The sequence below is a fragment of the Rhododendron vialii genome, chromosome 1a, assembly GCF_030253575.1.
Source record: "Rhododendron vialii isolate Sample 1 chromosome 1a, ASM3025357v1".
Classification (NCBI taxonomy): domain Eukaryota; kingdom Viridiplantae; phylum Streptophyta; class Magnoliopsida; order Ericales; family Ericaceae; genus Rhododendron; species Rhododendron vialii.
Window position 1 is genome coordinate 569,277 of NC_080557.1, and position 24,162 is coordinate 593,438.

Here is a 24,162-nt window from a genome sequence, read left to right on the forward strand (position 1 = left end):
AACTGTTGTACTATTTTCCACCAGAAAAAATGGTACGTAGCACTACGTACAAACTCTTATACAAATATATACACACACTCACATGTCACACATTCTCCCTCCATATCTCTCTCATCTTGGCTTCCTTGGTTCTGTCCAACCGAGATTTTAATGTCTCGACTATGACTGTTTAAATTGATTCGCTATTTCAAATTTTGCTAATTTTTAGCCTCAACCAACACCAATGCGCTCTAATACCGGCCTCTATGTCTCTTCTTCCAATCCATCTCTAGATCTCTCAACCACATATATCATTTAGGATTGACTCAAAATTTGGACACCATCTCCACAGTTTCTCTCTACCACACACACACACACACAGATATATATCATACTATAGTTCTTCCAAATTCAAGTTTCAAGGTTATCTCGATCTGCATCAAAATCACTTTCATTACGAGGGACATGTTGACATTACCTGAAGATACCTTCTGTTTTTCTATTTGATTACTAAATTTCGCATATATTCTCAATTGTATAAGATTTTCTTCCTTATTTAACTAGACCAGTTACTTTTTTATTGCATCATTGGAGCAGTTACTCTAATGTCACTCCACCATATGTTTGTATATAGCTAATCTCTTTAATTTACAATGTTTGTAACTCTTTAATCCAATATATCAAATCTTAACATTGTAAAATACTTAACTCGGTCTTAGCATGCCTAGTTGACACATCGATCAGTATTATTTAAAAAAAAAAAACCATTTATACATGAATAATTAAAATGTTTGTCTATGAAGTAATGAATTAATGAAAAATGTAAAATAGTAACGTTAGGTATATTAACAAATTATTAAACATATCTCTTTCTCATATACTTTTTCATGTTACAACCGTTAAAATATTAAAAGAGGGGATGAGAGAAAGAGTTCTCCCTGAAGTTGGTAAGGATTATAATAATGGAGTAAAAGCCACCGTGGAAATAGAAGAGAAAAAGAGCATGATAGCGGATGATGACGCCACCGGAACGTAAGTCCTTGAGACAAAAAATAATAATAATAAATAGAAGGGAAAATTTCCAAAATGAACCTAGTGTGTGACCCAAGTTTCGAATTGAACCCTTTGATATTCAATTTGATCAAGAAAGACGATATATGTTTTAATTGATGCAGCCTTCCATCCATGTTTCAATTAAGCTAGGTTAATTTTTTTTTTCTCGGCAAACAAAACAATTTATATAAACTCGAAATGGTACATCGAGGATAAAACAAAAAGAAGGAAAACAGGAACTAGCCCATCCAACAGAAAGTTGGACAGCCTCTACACCTCAATAAGAACTACAAGTTGAGCTTACGAATACCATCAAGAAACACCTTAAACTCCTCCACCGAATAAATCTTGATCCCGAACTTGGTCTTCATCTACATTGCAACTCTAGTTTTCGCCAAATCCCCTACTGCCGTACCACTTCATGGTGCATTGTTAAACACATGGTCATTCCGAACTACTGATAAACACTCGTTATTGCATTGGAAGGTATGCTAGCTGTCTAGTCTTAGTTACTCTTATTGCTTAAATAGTTGTTTTTAACTGCTTTTGCTCGTTAGATGTGTTGGCTTTGCTTGTGTAGAAAATTGGCCAAAGTAGGAATTTTAAAGCATGCCAAGACCCGAAGGTGGCCTGACGCAAAGCAAGGCAAGACCAAAGCAAGGCAAAGCAAAGCGGCTGGAGTTATTGGGTTCGGCAATGATGAGAGAAGCCAGGTTACATCGATGCTGAAGCAATTAGTGAAATCAGGCCTAAGCTGCTCGGCATCGATGGAAAGAATAACACTCCATCGATGCCGAGGCCGTTAGTGAAGCAGTTTAAGCCTTTCTCCATCAATGCCGAGGGCTTTAAGAGGGCGTCTTTGGAGCATCTTGAAGAATATTCTGTGCGCATACTTGGAAGATATAAAAGCCGTGATGTCACTTTGTACAAGGAAGTAGAATAGATTTGATTGCATCATTTTTAGATCTAGATTTAGATTTTGAATTGTTCTTGGTTGTTCTTCATTTTCCAGCTTTGAATATTTATTTTTCTGTCTTAATTAATTAGTTTTTGCCATTGTCGTTTTCATTAAAGTTGTAGCGAATCCCTCAATCTATCGTTTAATCCAATTTTCTTCTAGCATTGTTATTTTAATTATGCTAAGTAGATTTTTGTTTGCTCTTATCTCAATAGATATGTGTGAGTAGTTTTCCAAGGTTAGGTCATGGGGTGATTAGCACCTCATGGCTCAAGTGGAATTGTGTTTTTCACCATAAAGTTTAAACTTTTGGTTCGAGAATCGATGTGGGGTTCGGGTTTATTTGTCAAATCGCTAAGGTGTCAATCTCCTTGATCATGTATAGGTAAGAGTATCGCCTACTCACCACACATGATGCTTGGAGCTCTGTAGCACGAGGCATTTGCTAAATAATTTCTAGAGCTAGCTTGGTAATCGAACCATCTTGTTTTCATGTGTAGGTAAGAGAACCGCATAATTGGGTGAGAAATGCAGTTTAACTCGAGTTGTGAGTGTTAGTAATTCCTAGACCTAACCTGCTTTTTATCTTAGTTTATTCGCTTTTCAATTTAGTCTTTTTTTACTTTCCACTACAAACATAAAACCAAGTTGGCTGTCTAAAAGCCGTAAACCTGAGCTTACATCTACAAATCCAGCAAAGCCGTATTAATTATTCCCGTGGGTACAATCCCGGTCTTCCGGATTATCATACTTCAACTGACATATTAAGCCTTACGCTTAGGGCGTTATTCCATATATCGGAGTGAACGAAGCAGCTACTCACAAAGACCATAGAGTGGCATAGAAAGATGCTTCCCATATAGTTTTCTCCAGATTCCCAAACCCATTGTCAAACCACCATAGAGCCAAGTCTGATAGTGAAGTAGGACAAACCCATGAGACATGCCACCAGTCCAAAATAAGAGACCAGATATTCCAAGAAAAAAGACAGTGCAAAAGTAGATGATCCGGAGTTTCTAGATGCAAGGAGCACAAAGGGCAAGATACCGGTTGGCCCTCTTGTATAATATTCCTGCTGTAGAGCATTGATCTCGTTGGGATCCTATCCTGAATCGCCATCCCCAAAAAAAATTCCACCTTAGGAGGGTAGAGGTTTTTCCAAAGTGATCCCAAGACTTGGTTCCTGGTTTGTCCAATCTATTCCCATTGGTTGTAGACTGACTTGGATGAGAAACGTTTATCAGCAGTCCATTTCCATTGAAGCACATCCCTCGTAGCCTGATCAAGAGTTACCAGAGCCAATATTCGATGCAATTCCTCAGATAAGTAGTTCTCCCACACATTTAGTCGTCTCTTTCTATATTGTAGCTTCCAATGTATATTCCTTGACCCTTCCTTCACTGCACTCACCTTGTCCTCTTTTTGGTTAGAAATTAGGAAGAGTCTAGGGAATTCTTCTTTGAGAGTCCTGTCCCCCAGTCATATATGGTTCCAAAAGGAAGTGTCTTACCTAGAATGGACTTGAATCCGAAATCCCTTTGTGAGAACCGAACCAATACTTGAAGACGGGTCTCGTAAAGAACAAATATCTCTCCAAATATTGGAGATACGACCAGTCCTTGGTAAAGAGGGTAGCCAAACTCCATTATCTAGATTGTACTTCCCTTTGATAACTTTGACCCAAAGAGAGTCTTTGTCCTTGTTAAATCTCTACCACCATCTGGACAACAAGGCAAGGTTTTGTTGAATCAGTCTCCTAACTCTCAAACCACCAAACTCCTTCTGTGCTATGGTTTCCCACTTCAGTAAATGAACCTTCCTTTTTTCCAGTGTATCCCCCAAAAAAATTATTTTTGAAGTTTCTCTATAGCCTTTGCCACCGCCAAAGCTAGGTTAATTAATTGCATTCTCATGTTTCTACCTAATTTGACTATTGAAAGCAACTAGATAGCTAGCAAGTATAAAAAGAGATCACCTATTTTTCTTCTCCTTTAGTTATTTCAGCCTACAAGGATAGATGGCCAGTGTAAAATAAGAGAAAAGCACTACAATATTGTACTGAATTGAATTTCACTATACAATTAGCCCTCTGTTTGTGCGAGAGAGAAAGTCTAACTATGAAAGAAAATCATACTAATTATTAACTATGGAAGAAAATCATCCAAATTACAATCTCAATCAATCACGATAGTATTTATTATATGTATTTATTCTAACAGCTAGAATTGTCAGAACATACTCAAAATGTAGAAGGTTTTAATTAGTTGATCAAATTGAACTATATCATCGAGACCCAATTTTAAACTTGTGTCAAATACTAGTAGGAATTATATTTTTGTAATTTCCCTCAACAAAACTAGTGTAGGGGTGTACGTACCGGCCGTGTCTTTTTTTCTTTTATTTTTTTGGTTGTCCGAAAAGGTGGTAGTAGGTAAATGGTGTCGTTTTATGTCTATATATGCACGTAGACCGACCAACTCCAAAGCCTGCCTTGTGTGTTAGGTGAAATTTCTGGTGTGGCAAAATCAGTGGTTTTCCTGTCAAACGTGACAAACACGCACCCACACCACATTTGCCTTCCCCATCCATATGATGATTACTAATCCATTCAAGTCCCCATCTCACCAACCCCCCACATATATATGTTTAACCAATTTCTCTCTTTTTTATTTATTTGGCTAAAGTTTCGTGTCTATTATACACACGTTACATAAAACTTATAAATAATAAAAAAAAAACAAAAATACAGGAAAGATTGCAAAAAAGACGAGTTATATGATTGATTTGAGTAGATGAGGAGTTAAACCCGTTCAGAATAACATGTTTGCACCTTTTTATGCGATCTTATATATCTTATGTCGTGTGTTTGGTGTTTGGACAACTTTCTCAACAACAAATAGATTCATGTATTCAAGGAATTATATATACAGGGACTAACTGAAGTAATTTTGCCTCCCAATTTCATCATAACCCAGTGGCGGCTCCACATGGAGACCACCATGGTCACATGACCACCCCAAAAAAAAAAAAAAATTTGCTATAACACATGTAGAAATTTTAGGATAATTCCTGCTTTGAAATTATTTGAACACCTAGTTTATACATCAATGAACACGCAATTCACAAAATTTTGAACACCCAGTTCATACATAATGACCACTGATTAGTGATAAAATTACGGGTCTCTATTCTCTTTATTTGAGACCGTCTATATATTTTTTCATCATATTTCTTAATATATAAACAGTCTACAAAATTAAGTTCTCCAATTTTTAATTTGTTTGGACCAGTATGAAGATATTTATTTTCCTAATTATTTTATTCTAAAGGGTCATAGTTAATTTTTGGCTCTAGGGCATATGAGAGCCCTAAGAGAACAGTAGAACCAAATAAAGAGCATATACTTAATTTTGAGAGCATAAATATAATTATGACTTTTTAGGATAAAATGATCATAAAAATAAGAATTTCATACCGGTTGAAACAAATTGAAAATTGGATCATTTAATCTTGTAACCATAGTTTTTTTAATATAAAAACGGTGTTGTATCTTTTATTTTTTTATTTCAGTCCATATTGTATTAAAAATAATCTCTTGAATTTTGTAAAAAAAATAAAATGCCGAATTGCTTAGCGGCACCTAGGCGGGTTTGGTGCTTGGCGGCGGGTCACCGCCCGACTAGAGGCAAGCGCCATTTAAAATACTGGGTAGTATATTGTAATGTTTTTTTTGAACACCCTACCGAGAAATCCTGGAGCCGCCACTGTCATAACCTATAATTCTGATTATCTAGAAGTCAAACAATTAGTTTGACATGACAGAAAACTATGGACACTGAAAAATGCACAAAAGAAACAACTAGTCAAGATTCTTATCAAAGGAGTAAGTATTTCGTGGCCGAGTCATAGCCGAAATGAATTTGTTTTCGTAGCTAGCTAAGCATAATTGTTTTATTAGAACTTAGAAGCCAGCCAAATGAATACTACTCCTGTTTTTTTGGACTTGTCCCTTTAATTGACACTTCTTAAATGACAACTGTGCATTGAGATCATGAATTCTCGACACCTTCGCTCACAAATTTGAGTGTTTTTTTTTTTGCAATAGACAAATTTGTTTTTTTTTTTTTTTGTCATTCGTTAATCCTAATATACTCTATCCTAGTTATGAGACTTGGAGAGGGGATGTGTGCTTATGGAAATTAAACCCTACCTATGTGTATGAAACTATAAGATAGGCACGAATTGCACTCTAGTACTCCACTTACAGACAAGTTTGAGTTATAAGGGTGAGTTTTTACTAATTTTATTTTGTCTTGAGGTTAACGTAAATAATTTTCCCTAAATGGCAATTGTTAAAAATTTTACTTTTAAAGATGTAATCATAATATATCTGCTTAAATAGTTGGATTCGCAACGAGGGATTAAAACAGGCTGGGAATTAAAATGTTAAAACGAGGTAGTACAAATGAAAAGTCAAATTTCCACATGTACCCCTGCCACACCCTGAAAATTCCAATCAACTCCATTTCACCAGCTCCCTCCTACCATCACCTACTTTCTCCTGTTATATTACTCCAACCAAAACTCAAACCAAACAGGGAAGGCACCAAATATCAACAATCCCTCACCTTCCCTTTCCTCCTCCTCTCTCTCTCTCTCTCTCTCTCTCTCTCTCTCTCTCTCAACCCTAATGGAGAAACAAAATCATCAAGGAAGAGATGATCATGAATTCATATTCCGGTCCAAACTTCCGGATATTTACATTCCCAAGCACTTACCGCTCCACACCTACTGCTTCGAAAACATATCACAGTTCAGCTCCAAGCCCTGCATCATCAATGGCGCCACGGGCGAGACCCACACCTACGCCGACGTCGAGCTCACCGCCAGGAGGGTCGCCGCGGGCCTCCACAAGACCGGCATCCGCCAGGGCGACGTCATCATGCTGCTCCTCCACAACTCGCCCGAGTTCGTGTTCGCCTTCCTCGGCGCGTCCTACTCCGGCGCCACCGCCACCACGGCCAACCCGTTCTACACCCCGGCTGAGATCGAGAAGCAGGCCAGGGCCGCCAGGGTCAAGCTGATCATCACCCAGGCGTGCTACGCCGAGAAAGTGACGGAATTGGGGGAGGAAAACGGGATCAAGGTCATGTGTACGGACGCGGCCGTGGAGGGGTGTTTGCATTTTTCCGAGTTGACAGGGGCCGACGAGAGCGAGTTGCCGGCGGTGAAGATCAGCCCTGACGATGTGGTGGCGCTGCCGTACTCGTCGGGGACGACGGGGCTGCCCAAGGGCGTTATGCTCACGCACAAGGGGTTGGTCACTAGCGTGGCTCAACAGGTAACTACTTAAACGGCCCCACGTATGTCACACGAGCTGTGCACGTGCCTCGAACTTTTTTTTTTTTGGTTTTTAAGTTATTTACAAATCAAATCCTGGTACAGAGGATACATCCATTTTGTCCTACCTTTGGCGTTTTAATAAAGAAATTGATTTTAACACTCTAAAAATTAATGGAGAGGCTCCAAAACGACGTTGTTTTGTGTATCAACATAGTGCAATTTTGGAATCCTTTCATCAATTTTTGAAGTACCTAAATCACAATCCTTTAATAAATACTGGAGTACTATTATTCATGGATGATTTCTGGAAAGTACGACGGAATTGTGTTATTATTAATCTCATCAATATAATACAACATCATATATCTTCTCATTAAAAGCTATGTCAAACAAGGACATTAAATATTGTCAGCTATGAGGTCCACGGCCTTCAAAGCTCTCGTTAAGAAAGTTAAATCTTTGATTTTATCTTTCTTCGTGCAGTAATCGAGTAATTTTTCCGTAACCTTTACTCGTCCCGATATTTTTTTGGGAAAAAATTCCAGCCTTTTGAACCTTATCTCCAATCACGCTACTTAATGTCTCTTTCAATTTTTGTTATGTTTCTGCCATGCTCTGCTATAAAGATTGCATGCAGTATTTGAGTTTTAATTACCTCAGTGGTGAAGTCCCACGTGATAACGGTCAATTTATTCATCAATTATTAAAAACAAACTATATCATTCGTGGTCATATTTTTTAAAGACATTTCTCATTTGACTCCATTAAATTAGATAGAAATTAAACTATGTAAAAATAGAGTACTAAGAAGAACTGAAATCACCACTGTAATAAGAATATTCTTTCTAGTTAAAATAATACTTATTTTTTAGTTTTTTTTTCTTCTAAAAAACAGGTGGATGGGGATAATCCCAACCTGTACTTCCACAGCGAGGATGTGATCATGTGTTTGCTTCCACTCTTCCACATCTACTCCCTCAACTCGGTGTTGCTCTGTGCGCTCCGAGTAGGGGCTGCGATCCTGATCATGCAAAAGTTCGAGATCAATGCGTTGCTGGAGCTCGTTCACAAGTACAGGGTGACGATAGCACCGTTCGTGCCCCCGATCGTCCTGGCAATAGCCAAAAGTCCGGTGGTCGATAACTACGACTTGTCGTCGATCCGAACAGTGATGTCCGGTGCTGCTCCCATGGGGAACGAACTAGAGGATAAAGTCAGAGCTATGTTTCCGAATGCTAAACTTGGACAGGTACATCATCATTTAATTCGCAACAAATATTAGTTGATTATTTTTTGGTCACCTAATCCTTTATCCATGTATAGGGTCCACCCACTCATTTTTTTGGTATAATATTGAGATTTGAGTTATGTACATTCCATAAGTAACCCCAAAGAGCTGTGGAATTGAATATGTAACATGAGTAAGCCTATTGAGAAATTAAATGATATATTCAGAAACGTTTGGTGCACAGGGTTATGGCATGACGGAGGCAGGACCAGTGCTGTCGATGTGCTTAGCGTTTGCAAAAGAACCGTTTGAGATAAAATCAGGGTCATGCGGGACTGTCGTTAGAAATGCCGAGATGAAAATCATCAATCCCGACATTGGGAATTCTCTTCCCCGGAATCAAGCCGGAGAAATATGCATCAGAGGGGACCAGATCATGAAAGGTATATACATACTACCATTAGCATACAAGTTTCCTCGTGGTTTTTCCGATTATAAAGTATAATGACGTAGAGAACATTGCATGTGAAAGGTCGCTTGGTAGTTGTTGACAAGAGGTATATAGTTGTTGAATAAGAACTTAATTTTTTGTCAACAAGGAAGACTATGCGGATAAAAGCCCAATGACATTTATGTATAAACAGAGTTCATTACAAGTATCTTGAACAAAATCAAAGTAATCATTTAACTAATGCAAAATAAGAAGAAGAAAAAACAGACAACAATCGATATTTTTCACCCCAATCCAGACGTGATACGCGTATTCTGTCAAAAATTCATGTCTGGAATTAACAGCTAATTTAACTAGTGGATATTGAGTTAGCTCTCTGGAAGACAAGTGGCACTTATCAAAGTAATAACAAACAACAACTTTGCTGTGTTTGTTTCCCATTTTAGTTTTGTTTTGATTTGTTAGTGGGTGTAGAAAAAAATAGGGTAATGATTGGAGAGATGGGTAATGATCGAGTAGAGAGATAGAGAGGGATGACAAAATAATAATTGGAGAAATAAGGTAATGATTGAAGAAAGAAATAAAGTAATGATTGGAAAACAGAACTAAAATGGGAAACAAACACAGCGAGTTTTCTATCACATTTTGTTCGTTGTTACTTTGTCATCACACTTTTCGTTGTTATTTTGTTGTACTCTCACTTTGTTTGGTTCCCTTCTTAGAAATTTTCTCTTCAAATTTTTTGACTATTTCGTCATTCGTATTTTTCCTCTTTAGTGATTTTTTTTACTTATTTTTTAATTTTTAGATGTAAATAGCATACCACTGTTCTAAAAATGAAAGAGTTTGTTAAAATGTTAAAAAAATTTGACTAAAGACGAAAAATACGCAAACTTATAAAACTTTTTTTTATCTCAAAACTGACAACCAAACAAAGTTTAATTTTTCTGCAAACCTACACCCCAAAAATAAATTTGTTTGCAAACAATTACACAGCAGGATTTATGAAAGCACTAATTAGAATCTTATAAACAAGAGTCGTGGTGGGTCCACAAACACTAACATCACGGCATACTCTACGTATTGGAGTGGAGATAATCTAATATGTGAATTTGATCTCTCACATTTATGACTCAGTTATTCATCTTTGCGCGGTGGAATTAGACCTTCATGATGAGTCAAGATGCGCGTAAGCTAACCGAATATCTGTGTTTTGAAAAACGTTTGAAACAAAACAAATGAATTGCAATATAGGCACAGACAAGAGTATATTATTGCTCAAAATCTCAACCTCTACCTTCAACATAGGGAGTAGTACAGTATCTAATTAATTAATGAAATTGAAAGCAGGAGTTAACAAGGCAAGAAGTTGGTCCCTAAAACACTAGGTTGTAGGGGTGTATTCAAAGCATTTACTAAACCGCCTTCTTTGTTAGTAAGATATTTTCTACACTTGGAGGTTAATCACATAAGTATTGACTGAAAACCAACAACAATAATTAACTAAAACAATACATATAATACAGATAATTGATTTTTGCGCTCTTTTTTTTTATGCTTTTATTCATGTGAATTTATAGCACCTTTCATGTATGTAAAATTGAGCGAGGAAAAAGACAATATTGTAATTTCAGAAAAACGAAGACGAAAACAAGAGCTTGTATATATGACAAATCGAAGGTGATTATATCAATATAAAATGGTTAATATCGTAAACACTTAAGATTGTCAGAATCTTTAGTTCATTAATCATATGTCTGGTGGGTGACATGCACATGGAATCTTACGAGATTAGATTAATTTAGATCTACTCAACGTGATGCATGTTTTCGTTGATTTCATAATAATAATAATAATAATAATAATAATATTTATTATTATTATTATTACTATTATTATTGAGAAAGAATATATATAATATTATTTTTCATCTTTGGTTTAGGACCCATTATAAAAGTCAATTTTGGCACATATTTCGATTAGTATAATACCATATATAGTCAGCGGAAAAATTATTATTATTACCACAATGAAATAATAAATATTACCTTTCCTAATTTACCACATGAATAACAGACCCGGGATACTGCAAAGCAGCTCCCTGTAGAGCATTTTGTATGGCGCATTTCGAACATTCATCTTGACAATCAAAAATTCGAATTGAAAATAAATTTTTCCAAGAAAGAATTAGAGAGAGTGAATTTTTTTTTCTGAAAAAATTCGATTTTAATCCAACCAGCTAAAAATATTTTTGAATGGTCTAAATGTGCCTTACAGAATCTGCTTTGCAGCATCCCTGAATCCACCATGAATCACATGACTCTTGAATCGTCCTCCTTTTGTTTAATGCTAATAACAATAATTTAGCTTTTGTAGATGCCTAGATGGGAAAGACATAACATATTTACACGATCATAAAAGGTGATTCTGTCCTTGCATGTGTAGGTCCTTTCCAAGATAAATTAACCTTATTCTTGACATGTGTCAAAAAATTATGGGAGCAGCTCCCTTCAATACGACGTCCCCGTCATGGGTGTGATGGGGATCCCTGTACCCGGCAAATTATAACTTCTTGACCTAATAACTTTATCAATCAATCGATTAAAAACCATTGCAATCTATTGGAATTCCGAAGCTGCAGCAATTGTGAACTATATGAAGTGTTCTAACAAATAATTGTTTACTTTTGTTGATCGAAAAGGCTATCTAAATGATCCGGAGGCCACTGAAAGAACAGTAGACAAAGAAGGATGGTTGCACACTGGTGATATAGGTTACATTGACGACGACGATGAGATATTCATCATCGATCGGCTGAAGGAATTGATCAAGTACAAAGGGTTCCAAGTAGCCCCTGCCGAGCTCGAAGCAATGTTGATTGCTCATCCCAACATCTCAGACGCGGCTGTTGTACCGTACGTCGAAACCTGATTCCTTTTGTTCAAAAAAAAAGTTTGGCGCGGATTATTTTTCAGTCCTAATTAAAAATATGACTTTCGAATGCAGCATGAAAGATGAGGGAGCAGGAGAAGTTCCGGTTGCATTCGTGGTAAGAGCCAATGGTTCAAAGATCAATGAGGATGAAATCAAGCAATATATCTCAAAACAGGTAAATTTTTAACAATGAGCAAAGTTTAATTGTCACAAAATTAAGCACATGTTATAGAAATTAACAATGGTTCAACTATGCTTGGTGATTATACTTTTGACTCGCGGATAAGTACCCTAGTACTCCAACCATCAAATTTAAATGTAGCCAAAGAATAGGAATAGTCTCCAGGTGGAGGTGGAATGCGAATGCGATTCTGTGTTGCTTAGCAATCCGAATAGTACTTTAAAGTTTCGGAATCACTTTTCGAACGTCAAACGGACCACCTTTCGAACACATTTTTGGCACCAAATATATATGTTGATACGTACCGTTGGTAGTTACTAGTTAATAATTTGTCTTAATGGATGGTATTATGTATTTTGCAGGTGGTATTCTACAAGAGAATCAATAGGGTTTTCTTCACTGATTCAATCCCTAAAGCTCCAACGGGCAAAATACTCAGAAAAGACCTTAGAGCGAAGCTCGCAGCTGGTTTTCCCAATTAACCCCTATATATGTTATATACGTACTGGTGTGTCAAGCTTTTGATAGATTTGTTTACAATGGCATGCAAGTGGCCATGGAGTACTTTAATTCGTCCCATTGGCCCTGAAGATCGAAGACAAAAGAAGGCACTCAATTTATTCCAAAGGAGAGAGAGAGAGAGAGAGAGAGAGAGAGAGAGAGAGAGAGAGAGAGAGAGAGAGAGACATGCATCCTGAGTTTCTGTATGAAATTGTTAAATTTATGTATATGATGAATATTGGACAATTCAGTATTATTGCTTCAAGTTTGATCAGTGACAGACTACATATGTATATTTTCTTGATCAGTTCGATCAGTGACAAATCATTTAGTATTTTTTCTTCAGATTTATATATATGCCGTTTATTAAACGTAAGAGTAATCAATGTTGTGATTATGCTTAAATAACTATATAGTTTACAAGGCGCGCATGATATAGTTCTTTGAAAGTATTTCATGAAAGGTACTTATCCCCAGCCTGACCAGGTAAGGGAAAAACTAAATTAGTAATTTCGATAAAAGTTTTCGTAGGGAGTCAAAATAGAGTATGTCAAATCTCATGCCAAAGTTGACATTTAATCCAGCATTAAGCATAAGAGCAAGTCGACTCTTATGTCAAATCTCATGCCAAAGTTGACATTTACTCCAGCATTAAGCATAACAAAGCCCTCTCCACCAAACAATGCATATATTATGATAATGCCGTTCCAAACAATTTATTGATTAATATCGAAACATGAGATGGGTTTAATCCACTTGTTTGAATTTGAGATTGTTCTAAAAATCCTCCAAACCATTGCAACAACATTCTCATTATTTGGCTTTTTGAATTGTTGCAAGCTAAAAAATAACTTTGACAATTTTATTTTGGCATCAGTGGATGAACTGATTCTAGCACTAGATGGGTAACATGGGTTCAGTCGGATACGGGCCAAAGTCTAAAGCATGGGCAGGTTCTAACCAAGCCAGGCCGGGGGGATCATCTGGATCCAACTTTGTGTAAGCCCAAATATTGGCCCAGGTAAGATTTAGGCTTCGACAGAGCAAAGAAGTCCAGAAGGAGCAAAATCATAGAGATGATCAGTCTCGAGCAGATAGCAGCCTTCAAGAAAGTAGGAAGGTGATCGGGTACTATTAATTTTGAGGATTTGGAGATGCTGCCAAGCACTCCCGCTTGATAGCTGTGCCAAACGGTCGATTTGGCCGTTCATCTAAGGAATCGACGGCTTGAATCTAGACCGAGCAATGAACGATTTAGATCTGTATGTGCTCAGATTCAATTCAAACCGTCGGTGTCAAAATGAACAGCCAAATGCTGCGTGACTGCTTGGCAAGGGGTGCTTGGCAATATATTTTGATGACCATGCAATTTAACTTGCTCCGCTACATGATAAACGAGATATATTCAGTATTTTACTTGTAATATGTCGGTGACACAAAACATATAGAATCCAAAATGTGGTCACACGATATTAGTGTTTTCGAATATGTTATGCGGCGTAGTTATAAGAGACATTGCAACCAACCGTTGATTGCGCATCCAATGACTAAACATCCCTCGTCAAGTTGAATCCTCGCACTGAACATGCCTTGGAAGATAGAGGCAGCTGGCAGCCCAAGGCCTTCGACGCCTTGGTCGAAATAATAACCTGAAGTTTGTTTAGAATTAAAATCTTGAATTTCAATTTAGTTGATAATAATTTATTTAACTATTAAAAATTTATTTATCTTGCTTTTTAAATGCAAAATTACTCATCAAGCTTTTAAAATCAAATTGTTCTAGCATGTTCTTTTCCATTAATAATATGGCTAATCCACACCTAATTTTTTTAAACCAAGTGTCAGGATTAGCTTACCCGCACCTCGACTAATCTTGAGGACCCTATACCCATCGTCCACTAGTAGGGCCCCACTTAAAAGTCATATTTTCTTCTTATAGATCCAAGATAAGATAGAAATAGATCGATTTTTCTATAATTATAATTACATCGATATAAACGTTATACAAAATCAATAATTTGAGGTCTTCCCACCTTGGAGGCCATATGCCTTGGCCTTAATGGCCTAAGGTTTGGGCCACTCTTTTCGCAAAGATTCCTGAAACCCATAACTCAGATCCTAAAGTACCGTGATTCAGAAACTCGCAATCGCAGATGAAAGAAAATACAAACCTATTAAGAAAATGAATTACGATGTCTTTCTCTTCTAAACGAATTACAATGTCTAATTAATGAAATTTAAAGCAGGAGTTAGTATGTTACTGTAGTATATATTACCTTACTCCTAGAATATATAGATTAATTACTACAAGGGCCGACCTTCTGGCTATAATAAGGGTCAAACTCTAAACCTCACGTTTCAAAAGAAGCACTGCACGATCATTGGACCAAACCCCAATGTCCAAAAGAATTACGAAGCCAATGAGTGGTTTTGTCTACCAATTTGGCTATACGAATCCCGGATGTACCCCCATGTGCTGTGGGTTTGTCAAAGTGCCATTGTTCAAAAGAGGCACAGAAGCATAGAGTCGTAGGTTAAGGTTACAAATCTCACGATACATGGGGTTATAAAATAAAAAATGAACATATTAATTACATATATTTGCTCGGAATCGGACTGCGTTGTGCGGCTTATGCCTGTGAATAGGAGACAAAGACTCAGCGCAACAGTAGCCAAACAATTTTAATAATTAATTACATGATCGACCATCTCAAATCACAACTTTAATTAAGATAGAGTAATCAATTATGATATATAGTTGATGTACATCCCATGTGAAGCTTGGCTATATTTTTGAAAGCCCATGTGATTGGCTCAGTTGCTTTCCTTACTAGTAAAGGATATTCCATTTTATTAAACCTAACTGTGGTTTAAAACCCGATCCGGATGTAAGATAAACGGCTAGCTAGCTAGCTAGCTAGGTGTCAAGTTGGTGGCAGAGCTTGCAGAGTAGAGTGTCGATAGTTGTCCATCGAGCTGCCCAGACATTTGTGCCTTGGCTAATATCATGTTTTTTTTTTTCCTTTTTGATCGGCAAAGAAGAAATATATTAAGAGAAGAGAAAGAGGATACAAAGAAAAGTACGAAAGGGAGAGACAGAAGACATAGATGGCAAGAAGCCAACTAAGCTCAACCCAAAGCCAAAACAGAGCCAAACTAGGAAAATGACATAAAGATAACGAAAATGACAATTCTATATCGAAATTATTGGCAGCATATATTGCTCGATACTTAAGTTTTTTTTGTCTAGATACATTGTGGTTATGTATATTTCTTACAGGGTGCTTCAGGTCAAACGTTTGAATTTGACATGTAACCTTTCGTGATATAATTGATGATAAAGAAATCACTTGACATGTAACCTTTCGTGAATTTGACATGTAACCTCCGGTTAATCTTAATTTGTAATTCGTTTTCAAAGATTAATAAAATTTTCTTTTGCTGTTAAATAATAATATATAAATAAATAAATCCTTCCTTAACCTAGGCAGTAGAGGACGAGGAAACAGCAAGCCCAGTTGTACGGTTGGGCACATGTTTTTAATTACTAGCACTCCACATCGTATGTACTTGACAACATGGTGTTCGGATTCATTGAACCTAGCTCATTAAAAATGAAGTAAATATGAAAATGGGGGTTCTATTATTGCATGGTTTAGTCTAGTCAATATTGATTATCTTTGTTGACAATCTTGGTACTGAAATTGGAAAAAGGAGTGCAAGATCTGAACTCCTACTTCTACTCTCCTGTGTGATAAACGACATGCACCACAACAAATGTTTGATTGGACCCCATGGATAGATGATGACCAAATTTAATCACCAACTTCCACTGATTCCAGTAAAGTTAGATGGTTGAAATCAAAATGATAAACTCGGCGGCTCCCATTTGAATTGCTTTATGCATTTGTAAACTGTACATGATGAATCCCCTCTTCTAGCTATCTGTTTTCTTTGTTGTCAAAATTGTTTGTAGACAAAGCCAAATTGCCAATGGGCTCTAGCCCTGTTGGCCGGCATCTCCTGGTCCTCCCCGTGTGGAAGGTCAGGTTTCAAGCTCTGTCGTGGACGTTTGGGATTCAGATATATGGATAGTCTATGAAACCCTTTGTGTACTGACCTACTAACATCTTATTCATCATTGCTGATGTATATGATATTTACCTCACACAAAAAAATGTACAGTATTTGCACATAAAAGAAAAAAGAACGGTGACATTCATTCCAAAAAAATTAGTTGCAATAAACTGGTCGGGACACATAAATTATCCAAATTAGGCCTATTTTGCACAAATAATCCAAATGGATTATTTTTTTTGTCCTTATTCTAATTGTTTTTGGTATTTGTTAGTTTTTGGTGAATTATTGCTTCGTCATGACGCGATGAAGCTAATAAGTAAAAAATTACGATAGAAACCTAATTTTTTTTTGAATAAAAACTAAAATAAGCCAATAATTATCAAATTTGAAGATTAGTGTTAAGTGAATTCAAGGAATTTCTTTCATATGAACCGACGTGTTCCGAGGGACACGAAATGGTGCCCTTAATAGAGGGAACAAACCTTTGGATTCCCCACTCATCTTTGCAGGTAGTTGTTTTTCCACTTCATTTTCTATTTGTGGCTGCAGCCACATTACCTCATGACGTAAAGCCATAAAACCAAGACCAACACTTTCCTCGAATAAATACTTGGTCTAACAGAGATTACAGAGCATCTTTCACAATTAAAATTTGCGCAATTACTATAATAAACGAAATTTTTTTGTCTCTTATTAGCTCAATTATACAGAGTAACGGCACAGTCACATGGTGCTACTGGTATATATATCTGATATCTCCACTCTTCTTCTTCATTCTCTCTCTCTCTCTCTCTCTCTCTCATACTTCTAGTAAACGTAGCTCTTCCCTTCTAGTTCCTTGGTTCGAACTTTCGTACCATCTTCACTATTTTCCTTGTTTCTTATTTAATTAGGTCAGTCATGAGTTTCCAATCAGGCGCTTCTCTTAATCTAAGTCTATCTAGGAACGACTTAAACATGGATATTATTCTTGATAGGTTCTCTTCTTCTTCTCCTTCATCGCCACTAAGCCCGGCCGATCATCGAGTTTTCTCTTGCAACTACTGCCAGAGAAAGTTCAGGAGCTCCCAAGCCCTTGGAGGCCATCAAAATGCTCACAAGCTCGAAAGAACCTTAGCCAAGAAGAACAAAGAGCTCATGGGTTCTGCCCTTCAACCACATGCAGGGTGGAACCACTGGTCCGGACCCGATTCAGGTGGCTTGACACACGATGGACTCGTAGCGCCAGCAGTCACTAGTCAACTTGACTTATCTCTGCGGCTGTGAAATACGATAATTCATTCATCCCAATTTATTTGTCCACTTTTTAATTTTTACATGTCCGCAAAATATCTGTCCAATTTGAGATTGGCTTTTAAAAGTTCCCTTAATAAGTTTGAATTAATATGGACAAACAAATTGGGACGAAGGGAGTAATGTACTATGTCGAGCAGAGAGAAGGTACCCCTCTTCAACGTCATCAGATGAGCTCCTACCAGCTGCGTACGGGCGAGGCAAGAGAGCTAAACAGACCGGATGCCCACTTTCTAAGTGTTATTTTTCATTCTTGTTTTCTTTTCATTTTCAAGTTTATGATGGCCAAATGTATTTGAATTGAAGATGAAGAGTAAAAGAGTTGAAGCCAGAATATGTGCAGTAGTCTGATCGAGCTGGTAGTAGATAAAGACCATTGCAAGTGATCATAAGTGTACGTATGTTTGTGAGTATGCATGGTTGGTGATCATAAACTTAATTGAATTCTCTTCGTTTCTTATTAGGAACTAGTGTTTGTCCGTGCCTACGGCACTACGCACTCCGATTGGAATTGCCCGTGCCCAAGGCACTTGCTAGCTAATGGTTTAAACACTAAATCGATTCATTAGTGTATAGCATGTGATCTTCTTCTTAGTGGTACGAAAGAGAATTATTCATGTTTACGCACTTCCCAACTAAACTTTTAAGCTAGTTATAAAGAACTATCAATTTGCATATAGAGTTTTGGAATTGAAAGATCGGTAGCATTTGTGCAATTACTATAAAGAATGTGGGCACTTACATTATATTTGCCAAAGTTCCTTTGCGCAATTACTACAAAGAATGTGGGCACTTACATTACATTTGCAAAGTTCTTTGTCAACCCTTAAATCAAATGAATCTCAGCCATTCTTTCAAATTGTGTTTGTTTGGTCTTCATACCCTTGTGTTTTATTTGGTAGATTGTTGGCTTTATGGGGCCAGCATCCACCATGTACTTGAGACGCAGTGGCAGTGCTAGGATTTTGTTATCGAGGAGGCCGGCTTAACAGACATATATTTTTTATCGGAACGTATAATTATTATATCATAAGATTTTTGCTTTTCAATTCATTACATTTGTATATTAAATTGATTCTTTAGGCTATTTCAACTGTCACGTGCTTATTTTTTATTTATGAAAGAAATTGAGAAATAAAAATGTAAAATAACCAGTTTTTATCAAATCGAAGCAAAATTATTAAGATTATAAGTAACTATACACGAATAGTTATCAATAATATTTAAAATCAAGTACATATAAAATAAAATTTTTAAAACTCGGACACTCGGGGAGCCAGGGGCCCCTACATACCTTCGCTCTTGTCGAGACGCCCCCTGCTGGCGCGGGGCAATTAAGCATATTGGGAGGACTAACCACATTCACCCATCAGTGCTGTATGGGCAGCATTGCGAAGCCCCTCATTTCCGTCTGCCGCTAAGTATAGGACTCTACATTACCTTTTAAAGATTAAGTTGCGCCTTTCCCTAACAACAATTGTTTTTAGGTGAGTTAGTTAGCACTTGATCCACCAGCAATAATAGATGAAAAATGATAATTCCAAAATAGTTTTTGTTAATGTCAAAACTGTAGTGTATAAGATATTCTTACCTTGCCCATGGCACGAGTTTTTTATGCATAAAAGTTTTGACATTAACATTTCCCATAATAATCCCTCTGTCCCATTTTGTTTTTTTATTATTCTTTTTGTGTCTATATCTTTTAATGTGACCAGTCTTCATAAATATGTAATATAGATCCTATTTGATAGATTTTAATTTGTTCTATAATGCGAAATTGTCGAAATTATGAAAAACACTATAGATTAAAAATCATTCAGAGTTGCGAACTATTATCCATCACACATTTGATATGGACATCACACCACCACAAAATGCGTGATTTTCATGCTAATGCGTGATGCAAAAAGTCTTTAGAGCATTGTCCCACGGGCACAATTATAAGCCCTATATGAGACAAATCAACTTAGAGCATCTCTAGTGGTAGGAGCCAATTTTTGGAAGCCAAATCTAGTTTTTGCCTTGCTATAGTTTGATTTTGCTAAATTTTGACGAAACTAATCCAAAGGTACCAAATCTATTTTCAAAGAATAATAAAATTTCTTTTTGCCATTTCGAAAAAAAAAAATTGATCACTCCCAAAATCCCAGCAGCCCTTTTCCCGGCCATATTTGGTTTTGGCCTACCATTGGAGAGGTGCAAAATGGCCTTGAAGCCATTTTTTGGCTTTGGCTATAGGGGCATGATGGAGATGCTACCGATTACATCATCTCCACCCCTCGATCCCCCAAAAATATATCTCCTGAATTAATGCTTTGTTCTGAAATGCTTAAGGTTAGCCTAAGTTTAATGACACATCAAAGAAGAAAATTTTAAGACGCAATGTATGTCAGTGGGGGCAGTGTCATTTCAACTTCTCTCAAATAATTAAGCCAACAATTCTTCTTCGATCGGTTCATTTGACATTTCATCTCAACACATGCAATTAAGCTGTGTTTAAGCCCCGTCATAATCAAGACGCGTGCAATTGATTGGGTTTAGTAGTCAATGTGATTAAGTTGGAGATTCTTCATGTAAAGCTATTTTTGTGTCTTTGATTTAAGACAACTTTGGCTGCTCTTACCATTCCAGCAAATGATGTGATATATACCTTTATCAAAACACTCGTCTTTGTCCTTGATCCATTTCTTTTCTTTTTTGCCGTCCTATTATTTCGGCTTTTTACCAATGGGTCTAGAAAAGCAGGAAATAATTTCCATTAAAGAATGACACAAATTTTATTTACCAATAACTCCACCCTAGAGTGTCACATGACTTTCATCATCTCGCTACTGCATAACCATCACTAGCTACCACCACCACAACTCTCCACCCCATGCACCACTTTCACTTCACCATCACCAAAATCACTTCACAGCCGCTGCGTGTATTTCTTGATTTGGGCCTGACCCGGTGGAAATTATTTTAATTTTCGGTATCTGTACGTAAATGGGTCTTATCATTTCTCCTCACAATTTGATGGGAAAAAGTCCATGACTTTACTCTTTTACCTTTTGTTCAAAATTTGAACCGAAAAAGGAAACTTTTCAAGGATAATAGGAGAAACAAATGTAAACGATGATAACCTTTCAAGTGAAAATTTTCCAAAATGGTCCAACAATGGCGGTAACAATAATTACATTTTTCAGCAGATGCGTGGGCGTGGTTTGTGCTTGCGATGGGCCACTGTCAAAATCAATTCATTCGGGTACCTTCCTCGTGGATTGGGTTACGTTAGCCTTTTCAAACATACCCACCAAAAGCCCAGGTTCAAGCCACATGTAACAAGTTCAAGCCCAAGTTTTTGAATTTGGAGCAAATTATATAGGCAGTAAAGTGAGAGACATTTGTATTCCTTTATGGTACGTGGCAGGTGAGGATTTGATCCGAACTGCTGCCTCGATGACAAATAATTGTTGAGTACTTTTGGGCACCGTCACGTGATGCCTTAACTCTCTTCCTCTCTGCATAATTATTCAGCGACACCGTCATGTAGTACACTTCAACACTTTATCCACCTCACATTTCCGTAGTATACACCTAATACGAGGTTCTATAGAAATGTACAATGTATAAGGGTGTCGGGCACCGTCTTTTAGTGGCAGGCCCGCCCGGCATGAGAGGGGTTGTAATTAAAATACTAGATGTTCTAAATCTAAAAACAAATTTTGGTAATTGAACAAGTGATGAGAAACGTGAACTAACCCAACTAATCCATGGGCCATGGCAAAATACCACCAGTAAACATGGCCATCCCATAGTTACTTTTCCCGGGACTATGCATGCTTACAAATAAAATATTCACAACAAGAAGGATAAAAAACATGACATAATAAATAATTTGTAGTCACATGATCACTAGTCGGCTGTTGGAAAACACCTATCCACTAACCACATTCTTATCTCAGAAATTTCCATTTTTTGCTATCAGCTATTTTCAACCGTCGTGGATTTTCATCTTCATGGCACCTCGTTTCATGTTGGCGTGTCATGCGTCACTAAAAATACGAATTCACCTTCCGTTTCAATTTAATACTCTCTTAAAGTGAAATAGAAGGATTTTCTCTAAAGGTCATTTTGTTGCGGCGAAGAGAGAGGGGTGCCAACAACACTAGTGATCACTCATTTCACAAGCAAACAATATGAGATTGTACTTCTTAACAAGTTTCAATTGTGATATTAACAATGTTTAAAAATGTATTTTTGCCATTTCAATCATCAAATTTAAGAAGCAACGATGACCACCCTTATACACTCTCGAGTGAGAAGTCAAGATTGAGGTTAAATCTTGCCTAAGACAAGAATTGTTTTGTTGATCCTCCTCTTTTTTCTTTTTCTTTTTCCTTCTCTTCTTTTTTGTGCCATATTAGGAGAATGTTAGTGTCAGATGTTTACTGGTAATTGCCTATGTTTTTTGTTGATTTGTTTCTAGCTTTCCTTATGGAGCGAGTTCTTTCTGCGTTATCATCTATTGCATTTGATTTATAAGCCTTGCAAGTTGATTCTCACATATTTGATATGGTGTCCATTATTATATATTTATCATACGATACATGAGTATAATTTCCGTACAGCTGAACACACACATGCAGATGAATGGAAATTAGATAGCAACTTGTACGTATTATTGATTTCAAGAACCATATATCACAAGAATAAAGAATCCAATTTTTGTGACTACCCTAGAAAACGATGAAAGGGAAAACACACGATCGGTTTCACTTCTATATATATAGCATTGGCAAAATCATTGATCTTGAGCTCGATCAATAATATATCTCTCTGTCTTTTCTATTCTAGGAGGACATTTTGCATTCTTGTGGGAATCCTTGAGGAAACCTCTTGGCATCAGTGCAGTAATTGTAAATCATGTAATTCTTCTGCACCCATTTCATCCTCCCTTGACCTGCGGAGTCCAGCTGTTGCGATAACCATGAGTTACTAGCGGAGCTCTTGCTCGAACTAGTGCACGAGGATTTTCCATTAGACGAGACGACGCAGGCGTTGGCATTGAAGTTCCTGTAGGAAGCAGTGAAAGGGGCTTTCGTCCAGTCGGTCTTGACAAGCCCACCCCTTGTTGCCCAATCATCAGCGTTCCACAGGCTCGAGTATATCCTCATGGCTTGGTTCTTCGGGTACGGAACGCCAATTGACTCTGCATTCTTGAACTCTCTAATGGGCGTCCCATCTACTGAGAAACTGAAAAATGCTCAAAAGAAATTAATGTTGAATCAGTACATACTATGACAAACATCATTTCTAATATAATTATTCCTAATGTTATTTTCATTCGTGGTAACCAAACAATGAAAAAAAAAAAAATTTGCTTTCTGATTGGGGGGGTACTTACATGATACTTTGAGGGTTCCAAAGGATGGAGTAGGTGTGGAAATCAGCAGTTGGGTCGAACCATAGGTAGAACTGCTGCTCTCTGTTTCCCTTTCCTTGGCTAAACACATTGGTGTGAAGAATATAAGGATCACCACTCAGATTCCCCAAGAACTCAAAATCTATCTCGTCGTGTGTTGGGCCTTGTGAGGATAACTGCAATATTTTCCAATAAAATAAAATCACGTGTTAGAGATAATACATCTTGGAAAAAACATTAACGTAAACTAAACATGCGTTACAAGCTAGCTAGGCACGTACATAATAAGCGGTGACGGTGCCAGCAGAGTTCCCGGGAACAAGCTTAAGTTGCATATCGATTTTCCCAAAGAGATACTGGTTCTTTGATTGGAATCCAGAGCCGGAGGTTTTGTCAAGTGAGAGAGTGAGGAGGTTGCCGTTGTTGAGTATCTTACCACGGCCGTCACCCCATGTGATGTCCATGTCTTGGTAGAAGTTACCAGCTGAAACAACAAGGCACAAGCTACCCACAAGAGAGATGGCTAGCAAAAGTACTGATGTTGAAACTTTCGAAGAAAAAGCCATTTGGTCAGAGAGTGTTTTAGAGAGAGAAGGTTATTTGGGTTTTGTTTTCGTGATGGATTGAAATGGAGGTGTTTGGAGGGATTTATATAGGTGGGATTTTTTTGGGGGTGGGGGTGAAAATTGGAAAGAGTGAAGGTGGGTAGGAAAGTGAGGCTGAGGCAGGCAGTGGGCTTTAATTGGTGTAGGTG

General features: G+C 37.3%; 2 protein-coding genes across 3 annotated transcripts; one reads left to right on the forward strand and one right to left on the reverse strand.

The window, feature by feature from the left end:
- Nucleotides 1–712: 712 nt before the first annotated feature.
- LOC131334901 (probable xyloglucan endotransglucosylase/hydrolase protein 23) lies at nucleotides 713–24,162 on the reverse strand. Of its 2 annotated transcripts, XM_058370216.1 has the most exons (4): nucleotides 23,690–24,043; nucleotides 23,391–23,584; nucleotides 22,815–23,239; nucleotides 713–722 (listed from the first exon to the last, which is right to left on the reverse strand). In XM_058370216.1, exons 1-3 carry the CDS (start codon nucleotides 23,972–23,974, stop codon nucleotides 22,837–22,839), a joined length of 882 nt encoding a protein of 293 aa, XP_058226199.1. In that variant the 5' UTR covers nucleotides 23,975–24,043; the 3' UTR covers nucleotides 713–722; nucleotides 22,815–22,836. The 2 variants fall into 2 exon arrangements, with proteins under 2 accessions (XP_058226199.1, XP_058226194.1); XM_058370211.1 differs by lacking the exon at nucleotides 713–722 and having other exon boundaries at nucleotides 22,644–23,239; nucleotides 23,690–24,162.
- Nucleotides 6,572–12,999, forward strand: LOC131334890 (4-coumarate--CoA ligase 2-like). The gene is made up of 6 exons (XM_058370203.1): nucleotides 6,572–7,331; nucleotides 8,229–8,582; nucleotides 8,806–9,004; nucleotides 11,714–11,927; nucleotides 12,019–12,121; nucleotides 12,490–12,999. Exons 1-6 carry the CDS (start codon nucleotides 6,681–6,683, stop codon nucleotides 12,607–12,609), a joined length of 1,641 nt encoding a protein of 546 aa, XP_058226186.1. The 5' UTR covers nucleotides 6,572–6,680; the 3' UTR covers nucleotides 12,610–12,999.

Coding starts and splice junctions, on each gene's coding strand:
- LOC131334890 (XM_058370203.1), top strand. CDS start 6,681: ATGGAGAAACAAAATCATCAAGGAAGAGATGATCATGAATTCATATTC. Junction 7,332..8,228: donor TCACTAGCGTGGCTCAACAG/GTAACTACTTAA, acceptor TCTAAAAAACAG/GTGGATGGGGATAATCCCAA. Junction 12,122..12,489: donor AGCAATATATCTCAAAACAG/GTAAATTTTTAA, acceptor TGTATTTTGCAG/GTGGTATTCTACAAGAGAAT.
- LOC131334901 (XM_058370216.1), bottom strand. CDS start 23,974: ATGGCTTTTTCTTCGAAAGTTTCAACATCAGTACTTTTGCTAGCCATC. Junction 23,585..23,689: donor GCACCGTCACCGCTTATTAT/GTACGTGCCTAG, acceptor AAAATATTGCAG/TTATCCTCACAAGGCCCAAC. Junction 23,240..23,390: donor TGGAACCCTCAAAGTATCAT/GTAAGTACCCCC, acceptor AGCATTTTTCAG/TTTCTCAGTAGATGGGACGC.